This window comes from Oncorhynchus kisutch, linkage group LG5 (genome assembly GCF_002021735.2).
Source record: "Oncorhynchus kisutch isolate 150728-3 linkage group LG5, Okis_V2, whole genome shotgun sequence".
NCBI lineage: Eukaryota > Metazoa > Chordata > Actinopteri > Salmoniformes > Salmonidae > Oncorhynchus > Oncorhynchus kisutch.
Genome location: NC_034178.2, coordinates 3,743,712 through 3,769,799, shown reverse-complemented (window position 1 = coordinate 3,769,799; position 26,088 = coordinate 3,743,712). Strand labels below are relative to the sequence as shown.

The window sequence follows — 26,088 nt, the reverse complement described above, 5'->3', positions numbered from 1 at the left end:
ACGTGAGTAACAATGGTGTCAATATTAGAGTAGTTGGCCAGAACCGTGGGCAGGAGGGAGTTGATGCCATGGACACAGGCTCCTGGGTGACAGTGGAACTTAGTCTGTCCACAGATCTTCTGATAGATGAAGGGTGGCCAGGTGCCCTTCTTTGCGAGACATCGGAAAACTTCCCTGGTCTTTGTGGTTGAATCTGTGTTAAAAATGCAATGCTTGACAGAGGGACCTTACAGATAATTGTATGTTTTATTTAACTAGGCAAGTCAGCTAAGAACAAATTCTTATTTACAATGATGGCCTACACCGGCCAAACCTGGACGACGCGGGGCCAATTGTGCACCGCCCTATGGGACTCCCAATCACGGCCAGCTGTGATACAGCCTGGATTCGAACCAGGATGTCTGTAGTGACACTTCTAGCACTGAGATGCAGTGTCTTAAAAATCATGTTAAACAATATTGTTACACACAGAGTAAGTCCATCCAAGTTATTATGTGACTTGTTAAGCACATTTTTACTCCTGAAATTATTTAGACTTGCCATAAGATGTTGAATACTTATTGACTCAAGACATTTCAGCTTTTAAATTGTATTAATTTGTAAAAATGTCTAAAAACATAATTCCACGTGGACATTATTGGGTAAATCTCAATGTAATACATTTTAAATTCAGGCTGTAACACAACATAATTTGGGAGAAGTCAAGTGGTGTGAATACTTTCTGAAGGCACCTTTTTGACAAACTAAATGTGAGGTGAACTATTACTTTAATTGTAAAATGTTACCTTAATGGGCTTGTTCGACATTGGCGCCGACAGTGCAGGCGACTGCCGACTGACTGATCTACAAGGAACTTTACATCGTAAATATTTGCTCATTATTATTTGTCGATCAGTCAGCAAGTCACCCATGATACATGACGGTTTTGATCCTCTCGAACACGGCCTCCGTCTGCTGCGCTTACCACGGACTGGCTGGGAAAACTGTGCTAGACTACAGTAGAGGGGGGGTTGATGGTGACGCAGGAAAAACACCCAAGTGCAGACAAAAAAATAAGCAAGGAAGAGAGATCATATTAGCAGATCTGGATGCATGCATGAAAATATTATGTAACACACGTTGACACTTAGCGAAACCCAGAATAGAACGATTCATAGACAGGACAAGTCAACTCAAGGAAGTTCCATCAAATTTTGGGGTAAGTAACATTGGGTAGCTAGCAACAATGGTGCTAACTGGCTAGTATAGCTAGATAACATTCTGAGTAATCATTAACAATGAAACGTTAGAGCTGTCTAGCTTCAAGGTGTTACGTTACACATATGCTTTTCATTAGATAAAGAGGAGAGAGGAATAGCAAGCAAGGTGTCTGACATCGACAGAATGAATGCTGAAATGCCGGTTTGTTTCTGTATGTAACGTTGGCTAGTTAAGTTAGCTATTATTTTTGGCTGTGGCAAAATGGCTGACGTTTCCCATACCAACCTGTTAATTGTTTGGATTTTGAAATATAACGGTTTCCACATAGCTAGTTCAAGGTCAGTCTCAACCAGACAAGATGTTTGCTAACTTCTTGGACTAGTGGTGTTGACAGATATGGGCTGGTGTTTGATCAACAACCTACCAATGCACACAGACTGTTGATTGGTGTGGCGACGGCAGCGCCATTAGCTAACGTTAACTAGCATGTTAGCGCTACTACCAATGTTGGGTAAGGAGAAGGCCCTTGCAATGCTTGTCAGTAGCTAGCTAGCTAATGTTACGGGCCTTGATAACGTTATGCATTAGTTATCGTCCAGACTCCTGTTGCATGAAGTTATTTTTCATATCAATTAACCGTGTTCCAGGCAGTGTTTGCAGGCGGGTTATTTTCGCATTGTTTGAAATATTTGGCTAATGCTACGCAATCTAGCAAGTGTAGTTAGCTACTGGCTAGTTAGCGGTCTCTCATATCTAGAATACACCATACAATGTAACAGCGACACTTATTTTGAGATTGAGTTGTTTGCTGTAACTAAATCAAGTTTTCCTTATACTCCATTCCCCAAGTAACTTGATTTAATTAGCTGTACAATGTTACTCAATGACGTGTCCTCATAGAAAGAGATTCTGGTGAGGAAAGCGGATCGTGATAAGAATGATTAGCAAGCCTAGGACCAAGTACATTTTTATTCACACACATCATGCAAGCAACCTTATCATTTGTCGTAACATATTGTTTTCTTTTGTGCCAAGCTCCTTGTAAACCAACGGCTGTCACAAGAAATGTCCGAATATCTTGACATGCCTGTCTGCATCAAACTGTCTCCAGAACAGAAACTGAAGGTGGAGCCAAGGGTAGTCTTGAAAATCCGACCCTAGTTGCCTCTGCCTAGTGTCGGTTTTTGAGGCTAGCCAAGGAGGGGGCTGGCATTGGATCTATTGACAAATATTAGATTTGAGTTATTTGCAAGCAAGGCATTGTCAATAAAAGTAATTGTTGACGATTTTTAGGCCTGGTAATATGCTTACTTTGTGCATTTCTGGATACAAATGACTTCATTTCACCTGAAAGTTCTGCGTTTCCTCAGTCATGACCTAGCTATGCTCACTTCAAGTTTTACTCAAGTCAGCAAAACTAAGCCTTGACCATGATGACCTGAATAGTTGTAGTATACTAGCTGTGTATACACACTGCCATGGCAGCTGTGCCAGCTGGAATTACTATATTTTCAGCATCCCCCCCAGAAGTTCTCATTTTAGTTTTAACCCTAAACTTGCACCACTGATTCAGTTATTCAACTAATCATAACACCTTTGACTAATTAAATCAGGTGTGTCGGTTTATGGTTAGAACACAAATGTGGAACGTCTGGGGGTGCTGAGGAGAGGGTTGGGGAAACCCTGGTTTATGGCCCGGTCAGGTGCTTTCTCAAGACTCAAGGTTTCTTTTCATCTGATTGGCTCCTCAACCGTTCTTGCTCCTTGGGTCAGTGATTCCGATTGGCTTGTCAACTTCCATTCACACTGTAGCTGTCAGCTGTAGCCTACTCCTGCCGGCTTGCCTGATGATGCTTGAGGTAGAAGTCGGCCCAAACCACAGATCTAGGATCAGATTCCCCTTCCCTAATACTAATCTCTTCCATTAGATGGAAGCGGATACATCTGAAAACAGGAAACTGAAGACAGCCAATAATAAACCTGTAAACTGAGCCCAGAGGATCGTAACTCAGCTGGAGACTGTCTTAATGTGTCTCAAGACTTCCAGTGTCTCACAACTAGACACACAGACCTTTCCTACCCAGAAACCCTATCCCCTAATCTTAATGTTCCCTCATAGGCACTTGAGTGGATTGAAGGAGCCTGAGGCCCTAAACCTATCTCTTCCATCCTGACTCATAGTGAATTAAGATGTTTTGCTTTGTCACTCTGCTGTTGTGTAAGGTCAATATTCTACACAGACTCTCTCCAGTCCTCCCGTACCCCCCAACATCACACATTTGTCTTATAGGCCTGGACAAAAAACCCTGATTCAACTCATTGAGGGCTTGATGATTAGTAGACAAGTTGATTCAGGTGTGCTTGTCTGGGGCTCCAACAAAAATGTGTGCTGTTGGGGCTACTGGAAGACTGGAGTTGGGAAACATTTACAGTACTGGGACACATTGTTGGACTACCACAACTTTATGTCAGTGGCACTGGCAGCCAAGCATAGATGGCCTGATTTCAATCCAATATGCTATTATTAATCATTTTGGGCAATTATTAAGAATACATTGTTTGTCAGTAAGCGCACAATGGCTTGTTCTCCTTGTTCAATTGTTCTTGTTTAGTTATTGTATTAGGCTTGGCTAATATAGCCAGGTGATATCTTGAAACCTCAATATCCCATGCATGTTTTGCTGTAGTGAGACGTGCGTAACCTAGGGGCTGCAGTTAGTTGGGGTAGGGTTAGGGTAGAGTCATGCTCTGTGTGACCAATCAACAGTTTGTCAGTAGCTGTATACTGTCTTGCATAGTCTAGATATCTCTGAACCAGTTCGACAGAGACTATTAATAGGCCAGTATGGTGCATGGTTGATAGTCCTGTGCTGTCTGCAACTGGAAATAGGAGAGTTGATGGCAGTGGGGGGGGGGCTTCTGTCTGTTGGTATTGGGGCTAGTGTGTGTGTGTCTGTATGTAATAATTCCACCCCGTTGTCAAGCATGTGTAAATAGCATTTTAATGTCTAGACCCAGATTGTGGCGGAGTGAGAGTCATTTGAATTGGTCTCACTTAGTTGAAGACTCCTGTCTTGCAAACATACTGTGGAATCATGGCCTTTGGATGTTGTTTCGCAGCTATTTTTATACCTCAAGAGTGGTCTGAAGTTGTCCATGTGATGTTCACTACATTGTACACAGATTAGCTGAAATGCACATGCCTCAGTCCCAAATGCATGGGGAAAAATGGGGCATCAACCATTCTATATCTCTCTCCCCTGTCTCTGTCCCACAGGTTCTGCGATGGTTTCTGCAACCCTCCCTGAGCCTCAGCAGCCGGAGCGTTCCCTCTCAGCCGGCCTCTGGTTCTCCTTCCCTACCCAGGCAGTGATTCCCCCCCAGGCAAGGGCCTCCTAAAGCGGACAAGACTGCCAAGATCTGCCCTGTGTCGATCATGACGGTCACCACACGTGGCTCCCCCGTGGGGGGAAATGATAGCCAGGGCCAGGCACCCGCTGATTCTCAGAGCCAGCCCCCACCCACACAGGCCCAGGTGAGTGTCGGGGTGACGTGTGTCTATCTATGGATAGTTCCCCAATTATCAGTGAACAAGGTTACCCGCATATCAACTGTATGTCTGCGTGAAGTTATATGGAGCGATCTGCAATGCCATATGCTTTAGTACTTACTTACTTAGGCCCATCGCCCCATGAGGAGCATAGGACAGTAGTAGGCGTTCATCTTTAGTATGAAACGGCATGAGTCATGTTGAGGCCACAGCTGGATGTTCTCCAATGAGAGAAGCTCTTTGTAATTTAAGAGTTTCTGAGCTGTGGACAGGATCACTGATGTAAGCCTAATTACTGTCACATAATTGAATAAGCTTTATTTATAATCTAATGTCTTTTAAATGAATTTAGTCCCTCATGCTCTATGAATTGTGTTTGTTTGACTTTGTGCTTCCTGTGAAGTTCCAAGGCTTAATTACCTACCTTCCTCACTGTGTGTGTGTTTCCGACTAGCGTTTATCTCTTTTAATCAGCGTCTGTAGTATGCTTGCTATTAATGTGTGTGCGCGTTGCAGGCGGTCTCCCCCAACCCGTCGACCACGGAGCCGTCTCCTGTGAGCCCACCGGCGGCTGAGGAGGAGCAGGGCCAAGGAGACTCTGCCCCTGCTCTGGAGGAGGAGGAGCCTGCCTTCCCTCACACTGACCTGGCCAAGCTGGACGACATGATCAACAGGCCCCGATGGGTAGTCCCAGTCCTGCCAAAGGGGGAATTAGAAGTTCTACTTGAAGCTGCTATAGACTTATGTAAAAAAGGTGTGTCTGTCATCGTATACAATATACATCCATATAGGACATCTTTTTCATTTGTCTTCTATCGATCTCTCTTTGTTTTCTGCCTTTAATCGTTGCCTCTTTCTGCAGGGCTTGATGTGAAGTGTGAGGCGTGCCAGAGGTTTTTCAGGGACGGCCTGACCATCTCCTTCACAAAGATCCTCACAGACGAGGCTGTCAGTGGGTGGAAGTTTGAGATCCATGTAAGGGCCTTGTGTGTGTGTGTGTGTGTGTGCGTGCACTAGCACTTCCTGTTTGAACTACAGCTGATTGTCCTTCCCTCCACAGAGGTGTATCATCACCAACACACACCGGCTGGTGGAGCTGTGTGTGACCAAGCTTCCTCAGGACTGGTTCCCCTTACTGGAGCTACTGGCCACAGCCACCAACCCCCACTGCAAGTTCCACATCTACAACGGCACACGGCCCTCTGAGACCATCCCCGCCGGGGCCACGCTGGCCGACGACGAGCTCTTCGCCCGTCCACCTGACCCTCGCTCACCCAAGGTAGGCCCCAACTCACCCTCGCTCACTCAGGATTCCTCGCTTGATACAGTATGTCCAAGTTTTCAACATGAATAAAGCTGTCGCCAGTGATTGGCCATTCATTGTTCTCTCTCTCCCTCTCTCTCAGGGCTGGTTGGTGGACCTGATTAATAAGTTTGGCACGCTGAACGGGTTTCAGACTCTACACGACCGCTTCATGAGCGGACAGGCACTCAACGTACAGATCATCGCTGCCCTCATCAAGTATGTTAGCGCAGATGGACCAATGTAAGGGACTTTTAAGGGACGTGTGCATGTCCTAACCCGTGTATGTCTTCCCTCCAGGCCGTTCGGCCAGTGCTATGAGTTCCTGACCTTGCACACAGTAAAGAAGTACTTCCTGCCAGTGATCGAGATGGTTCCTCAGTTCCTGGAGAACCTGACGGACGAGGAGCTGAAGAAGGAGGCCAAGAACGAGGCCAAGAACGATGCCCTGTCCATGATCATCAAGTCCCTGAAGAACCTGGCCTCCAGGGTGCCCGGTCAGGAGGAGACGGTCAAGAACTTGGAGATATTTAGGTTGAAAATGATCCTTAGGTGAGATTCCTTCAGTTGTTTTCTTTTTAGGTTGTTATTATATAGAATTAAAACGGTCACCTTCGGGTTTGAGCACCTCGTATGATGAGTGTTTTGGACAGTCAACTGCTGTTTTATTATTAAGGGAAAGCTTTTGGGTGGAGTTATCTGTTGGTATTTCTTTCATTAGTCCATTGTTGACATAGTCCCAAACTTGTTTGCTAACATGCACATTTTTTTTCAAGATGTATAACTTTCAAAATACAGCTGGTATTTTTCTGACATGCAAAACATTTTGGGACTCTGTCAACAATGGACTAATGAAATAAATACCAAAAGATAGCTTTTGGGTGGAATTTTTTTTTCTCGATAAGATGGTTAGGCTTTTAATTTGTTGATTGGTCCCCAGGTTATTGCAGATTTCCTCATTCAACGGCAAGATGAATGCCCTGAACGAGGTCAACAAGGTCATCTCCAGTGTGTCCTACTACACGCATCGGCATGGCAACCCCGAGGAGGAGGAGTGGCTGACGGCAGAACGCATGGCGGTGAGTCACCTAGCCCCTAACAGTTACTTCTTATGAATGGTAATGGACTGGATTTGTATAGCGCTTTTAAATTGCTCATCAGAGTTTAATAGTCAATTCCAGTTCAATTCCCGTCAGTCGAATTGGACATGGGATTTCTCCACAGGAATGCAAATCTATGCCTGACGTTTGTCTTTCTCTCCCTTTCTGTCAGGAGTGGATCCAGCAGAACCACATCCTGTCCATCGTGCTGAGGGACAGCCTCCACCAGCCTCAGTACGTAGAGAAACTAGAGAAGATACTCCGCTTCGTCATCAAGGAGAAAGCCCTCACCATGCAGGACCTGGACAACATCTGGGCAGCGCAGGTACTGAATTAAACGTGTCATGGGAAAATGGGTCTCAGCGATATGGGAATTTTAATGTACTTCCTATTCATTGAACCTATACAGGTTATTATCATTTGTGAAAAATATATATTTTGCTAGAGAGACCTTTTCCTTTATGGGTAGGGGAAGGGGTTGTTTTTAGAACCATGCCTAAGTGTCTTCTGTGTCTGTTTCTATGTCAGGCTGGTAAGCACGAAGCCATAGTGAAGAATGTCCATGACCTTCTGGCCAAACTGGCCTGGGACTTCTCTCCAGAGCAGCTCGACCATCTCTTTGATTGCTTCAAGGAGAGTTGGACGAATGCGAGTAAGAAGCAGCGTGAGAAGCTGCTGGAGCTGATCCGTCGTCTGGCGGAGGACGATAAGGATGGAGTGATGGCCCACAAGGTGCTCAACCTGCTGTGGAATCTGGCTCACAGTGACGACGTCCCCGTGGACATCATGGACCAGGCCCTCAGCGCACACATCAAGATACTGGACTACAGCTGCTCTCAGGTAAAACTACTGTTACTGCTACTGGGTTGTATTCATTAGGCACCAAATGGAAGAAAACAGACTGAAACTGGGACACTCTACCTAAGCTTGTCAAATGAGAATATCTAGTTTTTTTGTTTTCTGTTGCAAAATGTTTTGCTACGATGGTCCCTAATGACTAGGACCCTGCTCTGTGCTTCTGTGTTCCAACAGGACAGAGACACCCAGAAGATCCAGTGGATAGACCGCTTCATCGAGGAGCTGCGCACCAACGACAAGTGGGTCATACCAGCCCTGAAGCAGATCAGAGAGATCTGCAGCCTGTTTGGGGAAGCTCCTCAGAACCTCAGGTAACGAAAGACTCTCCACCTCCCTCTCTCTCTCCCTTTCTCTCTCGCTCTCTCATCTCCTTTTCCCATTGAGTCATAGCTTGTGATTAAATATTACACGTCTCTCCTTCCCTTTCCTCTTCCCCATACAGTCAGACCCAGAGGAGTCCTCATGTGTTCTATCGTCATGACCTGATCAACCAGCTGCAGCACAACCATGCCCTGGTCACTCTGGTGGCTGAGAACCTGTCTGCCTACATGGAAACCATGAGACCGTTCTCCAAAGCTGAACATGCAGACTTTGACCCTCAGACGGTCAGAGTGGGAAGTCGCTACAGTCATGTTCAGGAGGTCCAGGAGAGGCTCAACTTCCTGAGGTAAGGCAGGCGGCTGTCTTCAGGTATCTCAGGATGAAAACATTGACCCTTGTTTGTTTTTCTGGGCGGTGGGGCATTTCTCAGTCTGTGGGAATGAAAGTGTCCATTCTGAGTCCTCTGTTAGTGTCTAACTGCTTTGAACCATCTTGTTCTCCAGGTTCCTGTTGAAGGACGGACAGTTGTGGCTATGTGCTCCTCAGGCCAAGCAGATCTGGAGGTGTCTGGCTGAGAGCGCCGTCTTCCTGTGTGACCGGGAGGCGTGCTTCAAATGGTACGTACACATTTGTTTAGACCAGCCTTGTATATTATATTAAATATGATTTCCCTTTTGAATTATTCCAGGTTAGTTCAACTCAAATGTTATTGGTAGCACTTCACTTAATTTGTTATAAGCAAGTATGAGCCTTTATAATGTCTTTATACTGTCTATTCCAACTCTAGGTACTCTAAGCTAATGGGAGATGAGCCAGACCTGGACCCGGACATCAACAAGGACTTCTTTGAGAACAATGTTCTGCAGCTGGACCCGTCCCTGCTCACGGAGAATGGCATGAAGTGCTTCGAGAGGTTCTTCAAGGCTGTCAACTGCCGTGAGGGCAAACTGGTGGCCAAACGCAGGGCCTACATGATGGATGACCTGGAGCTCATAGGACTGGACTACCTCTGGAGGGTGAGTGTTAAACAGCTTATCAATGTTCTAAAGCTTTCTGAACATACTGTAAAACCTGGAGCTAAAAGGACTGGACTACCTTGGGAGGCATTTGAGTTAAAACTCCTTATTGCTGTTATAAGCTTTTATAGACAACAGTCTGGTTCCTGGATTAACCCTGGAGGAGGAGAGTGCGCAAAACAGCTTTGCATTGTTCTACCAGGTGGTGATCCAGGGTACTGATGACATCGCTAGCCGAGCCATCGACCTGCTGAAGGAGATATACACCAACCTGGGGCCCAAGCTGCAGGTCAACCAGGTGGAGATCCACGAGGACTTCATCCAGTTGTGTTTTGACCGTCTGAAGGCGTCGTATGACACGCTGTGTGTCCTGGACGGGGACAAGGACAGCATCAACTGTGCCCGGCAGGAGGCCATCCGCATGGTTCGCGTGCTCACCGTGCTCAAGGAGTACATCAACGAATGTGACAGCGACTACCACGAGGAGAGGTCCATACTGCCCATGTCCAGGTAGGAGGAAGACTCACACAGACTCACATCAACACACACTTGTGAAAGCGAGGTCTAACTTAGTTTGTCAGAGTCTCAGTGCCAACATTTTGACAGACCAATCCCTCTTTCTTTCTCTCAGGGCGTTCCGGGGGAAGCACATCACGTTGATCGTGCGTTTCCCTAACCAGGGTCGTCAGGTGGATGACCTGGACATCTGGTCTCACACCAATGACACCATCGGCTCAGTGCGCCGCGGCATCCTCACACGCATTAAGGCCAACGCCACGCACACCAAGATAGAGCTCTTCATTGGCGGGGAGGTTGTCGACCCGGCGGATGACAGGAAGCTGATTGGACAGCTCAACCTCAAGGACAAAGCAGTGAGCTAGTAATTTCGTAATCAATGGCCCATGCACTGGTTTTGAATTAGGGCTTAGTTCCGATGTGTTTAAATACAATTTTACTCCCTCCTGGAATCACTAATCTACTAGGATTAGATGATGAAAGCAGTGTATCTGTTAGCGTTTGGTTCAAATTGGTATATTGTGTATGTAGTTGATCACAGCCAAGCTGACCCAGGTGAGTGCCACCGTGCCCTCCAGTCCTGACAGCTCCTCAGACTCCTCCACTGCCTCGCCAAGTAACCACGGCAACCACTTCAGCGAAGGACCCAACCCAGAGGTGGAGGGCTGCCTGCCTGGAGTGGTAAGACACACACACACACACCTTTCCTCACGTGAGAAATGTCAAATGTGTCGTCTTCTCCTGAGTATCGTCTTCCTCTCTAGATCATGTCTCTCCACCTGCGCTACATCTCGTTCCTGTGGCAGGTAGCAGACCTGGGTTGTACCCTCAACATGCCTCTGCTGCGAGATGGAGCCAGGCTCCTTATGAAGCTTATGCCTCCAGGTACACTGTCTTTCTTTCTCACGCTCTCATTCTTTCTCATTATAGCTTGCTGTCCTTCTGTGGCCCCAAAACAGCATCTCTCATCCTTCCTCTGCGTCTCGCTCTCTCTCTTACTGTGGTTTGAAATGATTCGTCCTGACTGACTGATGTTCTGTTTGAGCTGTGTGTAGACAACGGTACCGTGGAGAACCTGCGTGCTATCTGTCTGGATCATGCCAAGCTGGGAGAGAACAGCCTGAGCCCCACACTGGACTCCCGCTTCTTTGGCCCCTCGCCCTCACAAGTCCTCTACCTCACTGAGGTTGGTAACACACCACTGTGTGTGTGGTGGTTTACGTGATTGATTCATTACACTCTTCACATCCTCCTGCCACGTTTGATTGATTGGATTGATTCCCCAGGTGGTGTATGCGTTGCTGATGCCGGCCAGCGGCACCCTTGGTGAGGACGCCAGCGACTTCCAGTACAACTTCCTGAAGAGCGGCGGCCTCCCGCTCGTATTGAGCATGCTCACCAGGAACAACTTCCTGCCATCGGCCGACATGGAGACGCGGCGGGGGGCGTACCTCAATGCCCTGAAGATCGCCAAGCTGCTGCTGACCGCCGTGGGGTTCGGACACGTCAAAGCTGTAGCCGAGGCCTGCCAGCCCGTAGTGGAGGGGACCAGCCCCGCATCACCAGTAAATAACACTATTGTTTTGCCGTTATATTACCTCTGTAAATACGGGGAAAACCTTGTATTACTACAGCTTAGACGAGTGCAGAACAATGAGAGTAGCAGGACCCTTGTTACCAGACCCCGAATGGACAGACCATGATCACCTCAAACATAACTTCACTGTGTATTTGAATGAGCTCAAATATGACTGGTGTTCTTAATCCACTGTCTTCTGTTTTTGTTCCTCTCCAGATCAACCAGGTGACCCACGACCAGGCCCTGGTCCTCCAGAGTGCTCTACAGAATATCCCGAACCCCGCCTCTGAGTGCATGCTCCGCAACGTGGCCATACGACTGGCCCAACAGATCTCTGACGAGGTGAGACGGCGCGTTTATTGAGACTAGTGTTCACACATGCGTTCAACCGGTTAACAAACGGCAAGTCAAAAAGAGTAAGACCGTAAACGTCTGTTCACTTTTTTTGGCAGTCTCTGCCCCCGAACTCCCAGAACTTCTTCCAAGCATCCAAGTACATCCCAGACCTCTGTGTGATCCGGGCGGTGCAGAAGATCGTGTGGGCTTCAGGCTGTGGCACGGTACAGCTGGTCTTCAGCTCTAATGAAGAGATCAGTCAGATCTATGAGAAGGTAAAACCCTTTCTAAACTGAGATGGTGTGTGCTTGGTTCTTAAGGTGTGTATTGCAGACTTCTAGGGGTTTGTATGGAGAGTTTCTGTGTCTTCTATAAACTCACAGCGGTGTGTGTTCATCACCTCTACAGACGAACGCGGGTAAGGAGCCGGATGGGGAGGATGAGATGGTGTGCTGTGAGGCACTGGAGATCATGACCCTGTGTTTTGCACTGCTGCCCACCGCTCTGGACACTCTCAGTAAGGAGAAGGCCTGGCAGACTTACATCATAGACCTGCTACTGCACTGCCACAGCAAGTATGTCTGCATCTGGCTGTTAATTTATGTCTGTGTTGTGGATCCGTTCATTTGGGGCATTTCCTGGACACAGACTAATCCTGGACTGAAAAGCATTTTCAATGATGGATTCTCCATTGAGTTTATTATTGGACTAGGCATAATCTGTGTCGGGGAAACCGCCCCTTGGTGTTCAAACTTAATCTCACAAAAACAAGCCCATATAAAACTGTCATCTGACGATGTCAAAAGCACCTTTTGACGGTGAAAGGAACCTGTTGTCATCTTCCTGTCTGTCTCCAGGTCAGTTCGTCAGATGGCTCAGGAACAGTTCTTCCTCATGGCCACTAGGTGCTGTATGGGACACAGACCCCTCCTATTCTTCATCACCCTCCTCTTCACCGTTTTAGGGGTGAGTATCCTTCCATCTCTTCACTCTCCTGACACAATAGTCATTCTTCGGCTCTAGGTAGAAGTTGCCCTTAAGGACAGACCTCGAATCAGTTTACCAACTCTCAATCCCAGCCTTCATCATTAGAGGAGGAAATGTAACACACTGAAACTCTTCACCCCACTCCATTGGGACCCCTTGTTGTTGTAACATGTATCCTTCCTCTCTCCCCCAGAGCACGGCAAAGGAGAGGGCGAAGCACGCAGGGGACTACTTTACGCTGCTGAGGCACCTGCTGAACTACGCCTACAACAGCAACATCAACCTGCCCAACGCTGAGGCGCTGCTCAATAACGAGATCGACTGGCTCAAGAAGATCAGGGTATTGGACAAGAGAAGTCTTTTCATTGTTAGAAAATGAAATGCAGTTTAATATGGTGTAGTTTAGAGAAGGCCTAAGATGGGCTTTCATATCTCTCATAAATATTACCGCTAAATGGCAGTTTGGTGTTTTTTCCACTAGGATGAGGTGAAGCGGACAGGAGAGACGGGGGTGGAGGAGACCATTCTAGAAGGTCACCTGGGGGTCACCAAGGAGCTGCTGGCCTTCCAAACACCAGAGAAGAAGTACTACATTGGCTGTGAGAAGGGCGGGGCCAACCTCATAAAGGTGGGTCATTGTGTTGTTTATGAAATCCAATATGGTTGCCAAATAGTTCACTCAATATAGTCACAGGACAAGCCACCATAAGATGATGCTTTGTCCATTCTGTTAATTCACCCCACTCTTTCTCCAGGAGTTGATAGATGACTTCATCTTCCCGGCGTCTATCGTGTACCTGCAGTACGTGAAGAGTGGGGAGTTCCCTACGGAGCAGGCCATCCCTGTCTGTAGCAGCCCCGCCTCCATCAACGCCGGCTTCGAGTTGTTGGTGGCTCTGCCGGTCGGGTGTGTCCGGAACCTCAAGCAGATCGTTGATACACTCACAGATATGTACTACCTAGGTACACCAACTATACACTCACAGATATGTACTACCTAGGTACACCAACTATACACTCACAGATATGTACTACCTAGGTACACCAACTATACACTCACAGACATGTACTACCTAGGTACACCAACTATACACTCATAGATATGTACTACCTAGGTACACCAACTATACACTCACAGATATGTACTACATAGTCAATTAATCTGTGATCTTAATTCCTAATTATTATTTTTCTCACATATTCCTCTATCTATACTGGTAAATTATACCTCTCCTCAATGAATTATAAATGTTTTTCTGGTATTCATTGTTGCGTTGATAATATATGTGGAATGGATAAAAGTTGAACAACTCTCTCTCCTTCTCTCCCTGTCGCTCAGGTTGTGAGGCTCTGACAGAGTGGGAATACCTCCCCCCAGTGGGGCCGCGGCCCAACAAAGGCTTTGTGGGGCTGAAGAACGCGGGGGCCACCTGCTACATGAACTCGGTCATCCAGCAGCTCTACATGATCCCGCCCATCCGTAACGGTGTCCTGGCCGTGGAGGGCACCGGCACCGACGTGGACGATGAACTGTCCGGGGACGAGAAGCAGGAGAACGAGGTGACCTCCTGACTGACTGGGAATCAATCAAAACTGTATTCACTCTTCAGATTGAATAACTGCAAAATAACTTGCTTAAAGCTACAATCTGAGATGCTTTTTATGGCAGCCCCAACCCTTGGTATAGAGCTAAGGGACTAGGGAAATGAAATCCCTCATATTACCGAGTGTTTATGGATGTTGTGTAGAGGAACCAAGATGTACATTTTGAACTTAAATAATCCATCCAGTGTATTGTTACTTTCCCTCCTCAGACTAATGCCGACGGAACGGTGCGGGACGAGGTGTTCGCCTACCAACACCAGTTTGACGACAAGCCCTCGCTGAGTAAGTCGGAGGACAGGAAGGAGTACAACATTGGGGTGCTACGCCACCTACAGGTCATCTTTGGTCACCTGGCCTCTTCCCGACTGCAGTACTACGTACCCCGAGGCTTCTGGAAACAGTTCAGGTGAGCTAACGATAGCAGGCTGAGGTAAAACAATGAAATGTCAAAGAATGTAGTGGTGTACAGATTACAAGCTGTTTATTTTGAAACCAATTTCACACAAACTGTCTTGGAAGACTAAGAGCTATCTCTATCGATCTCTTTCCTGTAGGTTATGGGGTGAGCCGGTGAATCTGCGAGAGCAGCACGATGCCCTGGAGTTCTTCAACTCTTTAGTGGACAGTCTGGATGAGGCTCTGAAGGCCATGGGCCACTCCTCCATGCTCAGCAAGGTGCTGGGAGGCTCCTTTGCTGACCAGAAAATCTGCCGTGACTGCCCACACAGGTGAGTGATTTTCATCCACTTACTAACACTGGCGGAACCGAATGAACGACCTCTCATCCTCCAGATTTTTATTATACGAATATTCTAAAACCTGCATAAACAAAATATGTGCATTTTCCCACCAGTGTGGTATTCCAAGTGGACTTGTTTTGGAAAAAATCAGTGCGTGATGACTTAGTGCACACAAAATGTACTTTTTCGCATAACCTTTCTAGGGCAGGCGTTCCGCTAGCGGAACCCCTCGACAACATTAGGCTGAAAAGGCACCGTGCGAAATTCAAAAATATTTTGGGGAAATATGTAACTTTCACACATTAACAAATCCAATACAGCAAATGAAAGATAAACATCTTGTTAATCTACCCATCGTATCTGATTTAAAAAATGGTTTACAGCGAAAGCACAACATATGATTATGTTAGATCACCGCCAAGTCAAAAAAGATAGGAAAAGATAGGAGTCACAAAAAGCAGAAATACAGATAATATTAATCACTAACCTTTGATGATCTTCATCAGATGACACTCATAGGACATCATGTTACACATGTATGTTTTGTTCAATAATGTGCATATTTATATCCAAAAACCTCAGTTTACATTGGTGCGTTACGTGCAGTAATGTTTTGATTCCAAAACATCTGGTGATTTTGCAGAAATGCTCATAATAAACATTGATAAAAGATACAAGTGTTATTCACAGAATTAAAGATAGACTTCTCCTTAATGCAACCTCTGTGTCAGATTTCAAAAAAACTTTACGGAAAACCAATAATCTGAGAAGACGCTCAGAACCCAATCCAGCCAGAGAGATATCCGCCATTTTGGAGTCAACAGAAGTTAGAAACAAGTCAAACGATGTATGGAATCAATCTTTAGGATGTTTTTAACATAAAACATCAATAATGTTCCAACCGGAGAATTCCTATGTCTGAAGAAAAGCCATGGAAAGAGAGCTAACTCTGTCGGGAGCGCGCGTCACGAGCCTGAGACACTCTGCCAGACCACTGACTCAAACAGGTCTCATGAGCCCCTGCTTTATAGTAGAATCCTCATTCAAGTTTCTAAAGACGGTTGACATCTAGTGGAAGCTGTAGGAAGTGCAACTTGACTCCATAGATACTGTGTATTCGGTAGGCCAAGCTTTGAAAAACTACAAACCCCAGATGTCCTACTTCCTGGTTGGATTTTTTTCTCAGGTTTTTGCCTGCCATATGAGTTCTGTTATACTTAGACATCATTCAAACAGTTTTAGAAACTTCAGAGTGTTTTCTATCGAATACTAATAATAATATGCATATATTAGCATCTGGGACAGAGTAGGAGGCAGTTCACTCTGGGCATGCTATTCATCCAAAAGTGAAAATGCTGCCCCCTATCCCAAAAGAGAACTTCTCATGTATCGAATGCAAATTTGAAGTGCAATGTTGCCATTGGATTTTCCACTCGACCATTAGTTTTGTCACAAACTGTTGTGGTAAATAGACAATGTGCCTACTCTGGTCTTGACATGTGCGCTCCAGCTAACAGGTCTGAGTCAGTGTGGGTTGGCTAGTCTACATGATGACATTATTCTGGGGAAGAGAACATTTAATTTTTTCTGTTAAACAGCACTCATGTATTTACCATCTTGTCACCAGAATAAGACCCATGATATTTATTGGAAAGGAGCGTCAAGCTCATCACCTTTAATCTGTAGCCTAATAAACTGCATGGTTTCCTGAACCGTAGTGGGAGGACCCACACCGTGTCATCGCATGACTCCAAGTTTACTTCCATATGATGATTATTATATAAATGTTTGCGCATTTCTCGCATAATACATTTTTAACAAAGATCCCACCATGTTGAACGAACAAATGATCTATTTTGCCATTTTACAATTGTACTAAAACTAGCTGTCGTGATCAAAACAAATGTTTTTAAGTGTGTGTGTGTGTGTGTGTATGTATATATATATATATGTATATATGTATATATGTATGTATATATGTATGTGTATGTGTATATGTATATGTATGTGTATATGTATGTGTGTATATATATATATGTATATATATGTATATGTATGTATGTGTATATATATATATACATATGTGTGTGTGTGTATATATATATATATATATATATATATACATACACACACACACACACACACACACACACACACACACACACACACACACACACACACACACACACACACACACACACTTAAAAACATTTGTTTTGATCACGACAGCTAGTTTTAGTACAATTGTAAAATGGCAAAATAGATCATTTGTTCGTTCAACATGGTGGGATCTTTGTTAAAAATGTATTATGCGAGAAATGCGCAAACATTTATATAATAATCATCATATGGAAGTAAACTTGGAGTCATGCGATGACACGGTGTGGGTCCTCCCACTACGGTTCAGGAAATATATATATATCTCTCAGAAATGTGGATGGAAACGTGGTTAGTGACACAAAATGGCACCACATAGTTCTCAGTTATCACAGGCATGAAATATAATAAGTGAAACTGTTCCACCATCTTGTTCCCAGGTATGAGTGTGAGGAGTCATTCACCACGTTGAACGTGGACATCAGGAACCACCAGAACCTGCTGGACTCTATGGAGCAGTACGTCAAAGGAGACTTGCTGGAGGGAGCCAACGCATACCACTGTGAGAAGTGTAACAAGAAGGTACCTCACTCTTCTCCTGTCCTTCATCATTCCTGTTGAGTACTCAGTCCTTTGTTTTCATTCCATTGCAAAATAGCAGTGTCGATGACATTTCTTACTGTTTTGTTTTATCCACTACAGGTGGACACAGTGAAGCGTCTGCTGATCAAGAAGCTTCCTCCAGTGCTGGCCATCCAGCTGAAAAGGTTTGACTACGACTGGGAGAGGGAGTGTGCCATCAAGTTCAACGACTACTTTGAGTTCCCCAGGGAGCTGGACATGGAGCCCTACACTGTGGCCGGGGTGGCAAAGCTGGAGGGAGATGACGGCAACCCAGAGAGCCAGGTAGATTACTTTTATATCAAATTTGATTTGTGTATTAGAGCTCTATAAATGTTTCACAAAGTTCTAAACAGAAACCATGGCCTGAACCCCAAAAGAGTAAACAGAAGCAGCATTGGCAAGGAAACTCCTCATTAGTCGATTCATCAGTAGTCCAAACATTGTCTGTACTCAGTCACTCCTCCCTCCTCCTTTCCCTCTCAGATGATCATGCAGAACGAACCATCGGAACCCGACCCGCCAGGCTGCAGTTCTAAGTACCGCCTGGTGGGGGTGCTGGTGCATTCGGGCCAGGCCAGCGGCGGCCACTACTACTCCTATATCAGCCAGCGAGACTGCGGCACCGGCGGTAGCGCCGACAGCGGTCAGAAGGAGCGCTGGTACAAGTTTGACGACGGCGACGTGACGGAGTGCAAGATGGACGACGACGAGGAGATGAAGAGCCAGTGCTTCGGGGGGGAGTACATGGGAGAGGTGTTTGACCACATGATGAAGAAGATGTCCTACAGGAGGCAGAAGAGATGGTGGAACGCCTACATCCTGTTCTATGAGAGGATGGACGCGGCAGGGGGAGGGGCCGCAGTGGAGGCAGACGGAGAGCTGGCCAGGTGCATCTCAGAGCTGACTGTGTCTCCCACTACACCACGACAGGTGGGGATCAGGACTGTGTGTGTATTTGTTTGTGATAAAGTGCAGAGGCGAGAACCTGTGGGTGTGAATGAGTCTGTTTGTGTGTATAATGACGTAATGCTCATAACCGTACTAATGAATTCCCCCTCCCAGGTGACGATGCCGGGGGCCATTGAATGCAGTGTGAGGAAGCAGAACGTCCAGTTCATGCACAGCCGTATGCAGTACAGCTTGGAGTACTTCCAGTTCGTCAAGAAGCTGCTGACCTGCAACAGCGTCTACCTCAACCCTCCCCCGGGTCAGGACCACCTGCTGCCAGAGGCAGAGGAGATAGCCATGATCAGCATCCAGCTAGCAGCTAGGTTCCTCTTCAGCACTGGGTTTCACACCAAGAAAGTAGTCCGGGGGCCCGCCGGTGACTGGTGAGTGGGTTGTCTGTGAGAGGGAGAAAGTGTGTGTTTTCTTTATATTGTAAGACAGCCTTGTAACTCTCTTTCCCTTGTCGCTCTCCTTTTCCCTCTTTCTGTCTACTCTCCTCCCTCCCCCACCTTCTCTCCCTCTCTCTCAGGTATGATGCCCTGTGCATCCTGCTGCGCCACAGTAAGAACGTCCGCTGCTGGTTTGCCCACAACGTTTTGTTTGCGTATCCCACGCGCTTCTCTGAGTACCTGCTGGAGTGTCCCAGTGCCGAGGTCCGGGGGGCCTTCGCCAAACTCATCGTCTTCATCGCCCACTTCTCTCTGGCGGACGGGCCATGCCCCGTCCCCACCAGCTCCCCTGAGGGGTCCACACAGGTACGGAGGGAGAAAAGGGGGAGTGAGAGATGGAGGGAAAGTGTGTGATGTAATACTAATGACCATACTTGGTATTCACATCTCAAAAGATACCACAATCAATTTCAATAGAAAGTTAGCAAAAATAGATAAGATTCTGCAACCATGGAGAAGTAAATACTTGTCTATTTCTGGAAAAATCACATTGATGAACTCTTTGGTCCTATCACAGTTTACTTACTTACTAATGGCATTGCCTACTCCAGATGACTAGTTTTTAAAAATATTTCATTTTATTTGGAATGCTAAGCCAGACAAAGTTAAATGTACCTATTTATATAATGAATATCACTTTGGAGGGCTAAAATGATTTAAATATTAAAGCTTTAAACCTCTCACTAAAGCTTCACTTATGTATAAGTTATACTTAAACCCAAAATGGTTCTCCAGTAGATTAAGGCTCATCCTTTGTTAAAACATTTACTTTTTGCCTTCATACAGATTACAAATTCAAATTTTTGATGAATTGAAAATGAAATTTTGTTTAAAGTATTGCCCTTTGTTAAACAAGCCATACAAGCTGGTTACAATTTCAGTTTTATCCTCCAGAAATGATAGAACAAATGTTATGGTTAAACACAAATATACTGATTATTTAAAAAAACAATACATTCTTTATGGAAAAAATGTTTAAAAATTGTATTTATTAATGATATTATGATTAGAAATGGAAGAGTTATGTCACATATGCAGCTATCGAAAATATATGGGAATATCTGCTCAATCCAAATTTACAACCAACTGATTGCAGCACTACCACAAAAATGGAGGAGGCGAGTGGAAAAGGGAGAAGGTAGGGAACTTGTTTGCCTGTCATGTATTAAAGATTCAAATTGGCTGAAAGGAACTGGCATAAATAGAAAAATATACCAGTTTAATTTCAGGACGCCATACAGGATGTAAATAAATGGAAAGAGATTTTCGATGTACCGATTCCATGGAAGATGGTTTATGAACTGGTTCAAAAAACAACACTTGATTCAACACTTCAACACAAATTATATAAAATTCTTTGCACCAACAGAATGCTATATATATGGGGTGTACAACAATCTAAGCTCTGTAGATTTAGCTGCAAAGAGACAAAATCAATAGATAATTTATTCTGGTATTGCCTCAATGTAGCTTGTTTCTGGTCACAGGTTCACGGAATGGTTAAAAAATCATAACGTGCAATTAAATGAACCTTACAAATAGCAGTGTTTGGCGATTTCGAAAGCTGTAGTCTAAATAATATTAGTGGGAAAGGTTTTCATCTTTAGCTCACAATCTGTGGATTCTATACGTTTTAGAAAGGTTAAATTATGTTAAAGAGCACAATTCAAAAATAATTGGCACATGGAAACCAAACGAGGGGGGTCTATGGTGATCGGTGGGATGGGCTGAGAGTAGCTGAGGGGCAGGATTAAAGAGCTGAGGTCTGGTGATAGGTGGGATGGGCTGAGAGTAGCTGAGGGGCAGGATTAAAGAGTTTATGGTTGGTAATGTATTATTGTTAGGTGACTGCTTTATATAAAAGTCCCATTGATGCTAAATGTATGTACATACATGTAGCAGAAAAGCTGTTAAAAATACAAAAATATATTTGGCCGACTGGGGGGTGTAACCTTTGACCTGTAACCTTTGACCTCCTGCATCAGGGCTGTGATAACCTGAGTCTGAGTGATCACCTGTTGAGGGCTGTGTTGAACCTGCTCAGGAGAGAGGTGTCAGAGCACGGCCGACACCTGCAGCAGTACTTCAACCTCTTCGTCATGTACGCCAACCTGGGTAAGACGACGTGCGTGTGCAGGAGAAACGCTGTTGGTTTGTTTTTTGCTGGAATAAAACATGGTTTCTCTTCCTCTCTCCCTCTCTCCCCAGGTCTGGCAGAGAAGACCCAGTTGTTGAAGCTGAGTGTCCCTGCTACCTTCATGCTGGTGGCTCTAGATGAGGGGCCTGGCCCTCCCATAAAGTACCAGTATGCAGAACTGACCAAGCTCTACGCTGTGGTCTCCCAGCTACTGCGCTGCTGTGACGTCTCCACACGCATGCAGTCCTCCATCAATGGTATGTTTCACTCTCTCTGTTACCGCCTTGTGGTTGCTGTCTCTTCTGCTCTCCTTTCTCTCTCATTCTCTAATGGTTCCAATCTCTCTCTCGAGTTCACTGTCTGTCATTCTCTCTCTCGGGTTCACTGCCTGTCATTCTCTCTCTCGGGTTCACTGTCTGTCATTCTCTCTCGGGTTCACTGTCTGTCATTCTCTCTCTCTCTCTCTCTCTCTCTCTCTCGAGTTCACTGTCTGTCATTCTCTCTCTCTCTCTCGAGTTCACTGTCTGTCATTCTCTCTCTCTCTCTCGAGTTCACTGTCTGTCATTCTCTCTCTCGAGTTCACTGTCTGTCATTCTCTCTCTCTCTCTCGAGTTCACTGTCTGTCATTCTCTCTCTCTCTCGAGTTCACTGTCTGTCATTCTCTCTCTCTCTCTCTCGAGTTCACTGTCTGTCATTCTCTCTCGAGTTCACTGTCTGTCATTCTCTCTCTCTCTCTCTCTCTCGAGTTCACTGTCTGTCATTCTCTCTCTCTCTCTCTCGAATGCACTGTCTGTCATTCTCTCTCTCTCTCTCGAGTTCACTGTCTGTCATTCTCTCTCTCTCTCTCTCTCTCTCTCTCTCTCTCTCTCTCGAGTTCACTGTCTGTCATTCTCTCTCTCTCGGGTTCACTGTCTGTCATTCTCTCTCTCGGGTTCACTGTCTGTCATTCTCTCTCTCGGGTTCACTGTCTGTCATTCTCTCTCTCGGGTTCACTGTCTGTCATTCTCTCTCTCTGGGGTTCACTGTCTGTCATTCTCTCTCTCTCTCGGGTTCACTGTCTGTCATTCTCTCTCTCTCTCGGGTTCACTGTCTGTCATTCTCTCTCTCTCTCGGGTTCACTGTCTGTCATTCTCTCTCTCTGGGGTTCACTGTCTGTCATTCTCTCTCTCTGGGGTTCACTGTCTGTCATTCTCTCTCTCTCCTGTTTCTTTACTCTTATTTGCGTTCTTAGAATAAAGCGAAGGGTCCAAATAGATATAAATGTATCTCACTGTCCTCTAGGTAACCCGTCCCTGGCCAACCCGTACGGAGATGCCAACCTGACCACCCCCATCATGCCCCTGCAACAGCTGGTGTCAGAGATCCTCTTCGTTAGGACCAGCTATGTGAAGAAGATCATCGAGGACTGCAGCAACTCTGAGGAGACGGTCAAGCTGCTGCGCTTCAGCTGCTGGGAAAACCCCCAGTTCTCCTCTACCGTGCTGTCTGAGCTGCTCTGGCAGGTAAGGGGTTAACACTGATGACTCACTCACACACAGCGTTTTTGTTTCCCTCACCTGTCTACCTGTCTTGACCCCTAGGTGGCGTACTCCTACACGTATGAGCTGAGGCCTTACCTGGACCTGCTGCTGCAGATACTGCTGATAGAGGACTCCTGGCAGACCCACAGGATCCACAACGTGCTGAAGGGTATACCAGACGACAGGGACGGCCTGTTTGACACCATTCAGCGCTCTAAGAACCACTACCAGAAACGGGCCTACCAGTGTATCAAGTGCATGGTGGCTCTGTTCAGCAACTGTACTGTGGCCTACCAGATACTACAGGTAAACCATGACAGTAGTAGACTAGAAATGATATGGTAGTCACCTCTCTCTCCTCTCTGCCTACCAGATCAGTCATTTTAGAATGGTGTTTCAGATATGTGCAATATGTTTGTGTCTGGATATCTTGAATGGTGTGTATCAGGAATAGTTCTAATGTTAACACAGTTCTATTCGTCTCTCTCTGTTGTGCTCCCAGAGTAACGGGGACCTGAAGCGTAAGTGGACGTGGGCGGTGGAGTGGCTGGGGGACGAGCTGGAGAGGAGGCCCTACACAGGGAACCCCCAGTACACCTACAACAACTGGTCTCCCCCTGTCCAGAGCAACGAGACCTCCAACGGGTACTTCCTGGAGCGCTCACATTCCGCACGCATGACCCTGGCCAAGGCCTGCGAACTTTGCCCCGAGGAGGTACGGAAGGTGTGTGCGCGTGGGATGGGAGTTTGCATGTTTTGTCGGTGTGTGTGTGGTAATGTAACAGAGCTCTCCTTGACTGATTCCATTGTCTATATTTCTTTCAGGAGCCAGATGATCAGGAGGCAACAGAAGATCACGACTCCTCCCCTCCCGAGGACACAGCGCTGTACCCCCATAACCCTGCTCCTGCCACGCAGTTTCAGCAGGTAACACACACACTTTATGGCACTGTTCCAGAATTTACAGAATGCTCATATTGAATGCTGACACCTCTTTCTCCCTGTTTCCATGTCTCTCTGCAGCAGAACAACCACCCCCACGCCCAGCCCTATACGGGTCCGGCTGCCCAGCACATGAACACGCCCCAGCGGCCCCCACAGAGAGCACAGGAGAGCTGGGAGAGCACCACAGAGGAGGTGGGGCCCGTGGCGCCCCCGCCCGCTGTCCAGGCGACAAAAGAGTAACAACACGACACGAGGGCAACCAAACCCCCTTAACCTGCAACTCACCTCATCAAATCTCTTTGAACACTAATATCACTCAATACCTTCAAGACACCCAGTTTATTGATTGGTTGATCAAACAGTCGATTTAAGACTAGACCCAGGCCGGCACGCTCTCTTTTCTCCAGGAGGAACAGCGCCCTCTTTGTCACCTCTGACCCTTGACTCCTGCCCTCTGGATCGGGCCAATTAAGCTCTTCAAGTGTCTCTGTTTCTATCGTAGAATTGGAATTCTATGATTTCTAGAACTTTGAGTTGGACGAGTCTCGACCTTCTATTTCTCTCTGCCCCATGGAGACACGTCACTGCTGACAGAGAAAAGAACATACCTCTGCAGGGTTGTGTGTACAGTGTTTTTGAGAAACTTTGAGATGAAAGACAATGATGTGTGCAATGTGTGTACAGGAACTGAAACAAAATGGTGAAGGGAAGGGGTACATGTTAATGTTTTGGAATCGTTAAAACCTTCCTTCCCTCGACCTCCCTCCCAACCTACTGCAATGATGCAGCAAGGCTGTCCTGGATTGGCCCCTAATATGTGACTTCAAAACTGAAAAGGAAGACCAACGTCAAATCAAATGGGGAAAAGCGTTTATATTGTTTTCTCTGCTTTGTAGTCAATGCATGGAGGTGAGGTTTGGCCTTTCACTGGCTGACCGGGTCTTGGTTGATGCAGTCATCTGTTCCAACACTATACTATAGTAGGTTTCAAACGCCTCTCGCAGTGAGGACATGTTGAATAAAGAATTGAAACCAGTATCACCCTGTGTGCACCAGTTGACAATGGCAGGGGTGGGTGAAGGCTTGTTTAATCTCTGCTCACTTGAAGTGAAAATAACTCTGCTTCTTGGTTTTCTTACTTTTTTCCCTTCCACATTTTGTCCTACTTGAACACAGCTACAGTCTTACAAATGTCTGTCTGTTGAGAATAACATATGAAGCATTCTAAAGCAGGGTCATGATCTACAGTAACTGCTGGTAAACAAGCTAACTGACTCGCCCAGCGTTTCTGATTGTTTTTCTAGGATTCTATCTGCAACGAAAGTAGATGGCTGTGTTTCAGTTGGTAACATGAATCTGTGGTTTGTTGTAAATTGTTTTTTGTTTCACTAGGAGAATTGTCTGAAATGAGCAAAATCCCAGCAAAAAAAAAAAAGAAGCCCTTGATATGAAGAATCGTAGACTATTTTATTTGAATTTCCTAGATGTTGTTTTTGCTGATTTGAAAGGAAGTAGGAAGTAATTGAAGAGAAACTTTTTGGTCCATTTCTTAAAAAAAAAAAAAAAACACTTTGTTAATAACTGTTTTGAGTTCCATCTGCCCTGAACTGTTTTTGCTAACAATAGTTTGGGCCATGTTTGTGAATTCTGAGGCTACAGTTCACACTTCGAAGTTGTTCTTTTTGTCTGTACAGCAGTGTGCCCACTACCAAGAATACATGGAAAATGCAATCTTTACATTGTAGCGGTTTCATATTTCATCTATGGTACATTGTAAATACATAATGCACGCAAAAAAAAAAATCTGGACATACAACGTGACAATGACGAAACAATATCTAGTTGAGAGAATTTGCCAACAGTAAATGGCATTGCCCCAAGGGACTGGGTTAAAACTGCAATGGATTAGACACAATATGTCTGCTAAAACTGTGGCCTATACACACAAGCTGTGGAAGCGCAAGGTGAGGAGGGAAACAGTCTCCCTGTCCCCCCCTCCCCCAAACAAAAATCATACTGGGGAGAAAAAAGGGGCAACCCGGGAACCTCCTGAGAGGACGACTATGGATGGTTCTAGATTAGGACCTAATGAGGGGGTGTGGTTAGAATGCTGTATGGACTGATGTCATCCTTCCAGGCCCTGCCCTAAAGCACTACAGGTCATCTCTCCTCTCACTTATTCCATCATTTTTTTTAGACTGCAAGGTCTTACAGATTTAGTTTATGTAGGCATTTTCTTTGTGTAAAGTGTTATTTC

General features: G+C 45.8%; 1 protein-coding gene and 1 long non-coding RNA gene across 4 annotated transcripts; one reads left to right on the top strand and one right to left on the bottom strand.

The window, feature by feature from the left end:
* The first annotated feature begins 829 nt into the window (after positions 1 to 829).
* LOC109890359 (probable ubiquitin carboxyl-terminal hydrolase FAF-X) lies at positions 830 to 25,568 on the top strand. 3 transcript variants are annotated; one of them, XM_031824127.1, is made up of 42 exons: positions 830 to 1,198; positions 4,478 to 4,735; positions 5,267 to 5,504; positions 5,613 to 5,725; positions 5,811 to 6,029; positions 6,157 to 6,272; positions 6,354 to 6,605; positions 6,994 to 7,132; positions 7,326 to 7,478; positions 7,682 to 7,993; positions 8,186 to 8,322; positions 8,454 to 8,678; positions 8,836 to 8,949; positions 9,120 to 9,348; positions 9,551 to 9,858; positions 9,980 to 10,220; positions 10,396 to 10,545; positions 10,629 to 10,749; positions 10,920 to 11,050; positions 11,151 to 11,429; positions 11,660 to 11,785; positions 11,896 to 12,054; positions 12,188 to 12,354; positions 12,637 to 12,745; positions 12,960 to 13,106; positions 13,248 to 13,394; positions 13,522 to 13,729; positions 14,106 to 14,326; positions 14,581 to 14,777; positions 14,926 to 15,099; positions 17,649 to 17,790; positions 17,911 to 18,114; positions 18,316 to 18,762; positions 18,895 to 19,163; positions 19,310 to 19,535; positions 21,215 to 21,344; positions 21,438 to 21,623; positions 22,648 to 22,868; positions 22,947 to 23,192; positions 23,389 to 23,601; positions 23,712 to 23,813; positions 23,910 to 25,568. In XM_031824127.1, exons 2-42 carry the CDS (start codon positions 4,637 to 4,639, stop codon positions 24,069 to 24,071), a joined length of 7,779 nt encoding a protein of 2,592 aa, XP_031679987.1. In that variant the 5' UTR covers positions 830 to 1,198; positions 4,478 to 4,636; the 3' UTR covers positions 24,072 to 25,568. The 3 variants fall into 3 exon arrangements, with proteins under 3 accessions (XP_031679987.1, XP_031679985.1, XP_031679986.1); XM_031824125.1 differs by having other exon boundaries at positions 23,389 to 23,610; XM_031824126.1 differs by lacking the exon at positions 830 to 1,198 and adding an exon at positions 3,648 to 3,667 and having other exon boundaries at positions 23,389 to 23,610.
* LOC116374150 (uncharacterized) lies at positions 2,137 to 2,834 on the bottom strand. The gene is made up of 2 exons (XR_004209929.1): positions 2,512 to 2,834; positions 2,137 to 2,418 (listed from the first exon to the last, which is right to left on the bottom strand). It is a non-coding gene; the product is annotated as an uncharacterized LOC116374150 (long non-coding RNA).
* Positions 25,569 to 26,088: the final 520 nt, after the last annotated feature.

Coding starts and splice junctions, on each gene's coding strand:
- LOC109890359 (XM_031824125.1), top strand. CDS start 4,637: ATGACGGTCACCACACGTGGCTCCCCCGTGGGGGGAAATGATAGCCAG. Junction 11,786..11,895: donor CCCAACAGATCTCTGACGAG/GTGAGACGGCGC, acceptor TTTTTTTGGCAG/TCTCTGCCCCCGAACTCCCA. Junction 15,100..17,648: donor TGCCGTGACTGCCCACACAG/GTGAGTGATTTT, acceptor TCTTGTTCCCAG/GTATGAGTGTGAGGAGTCAT.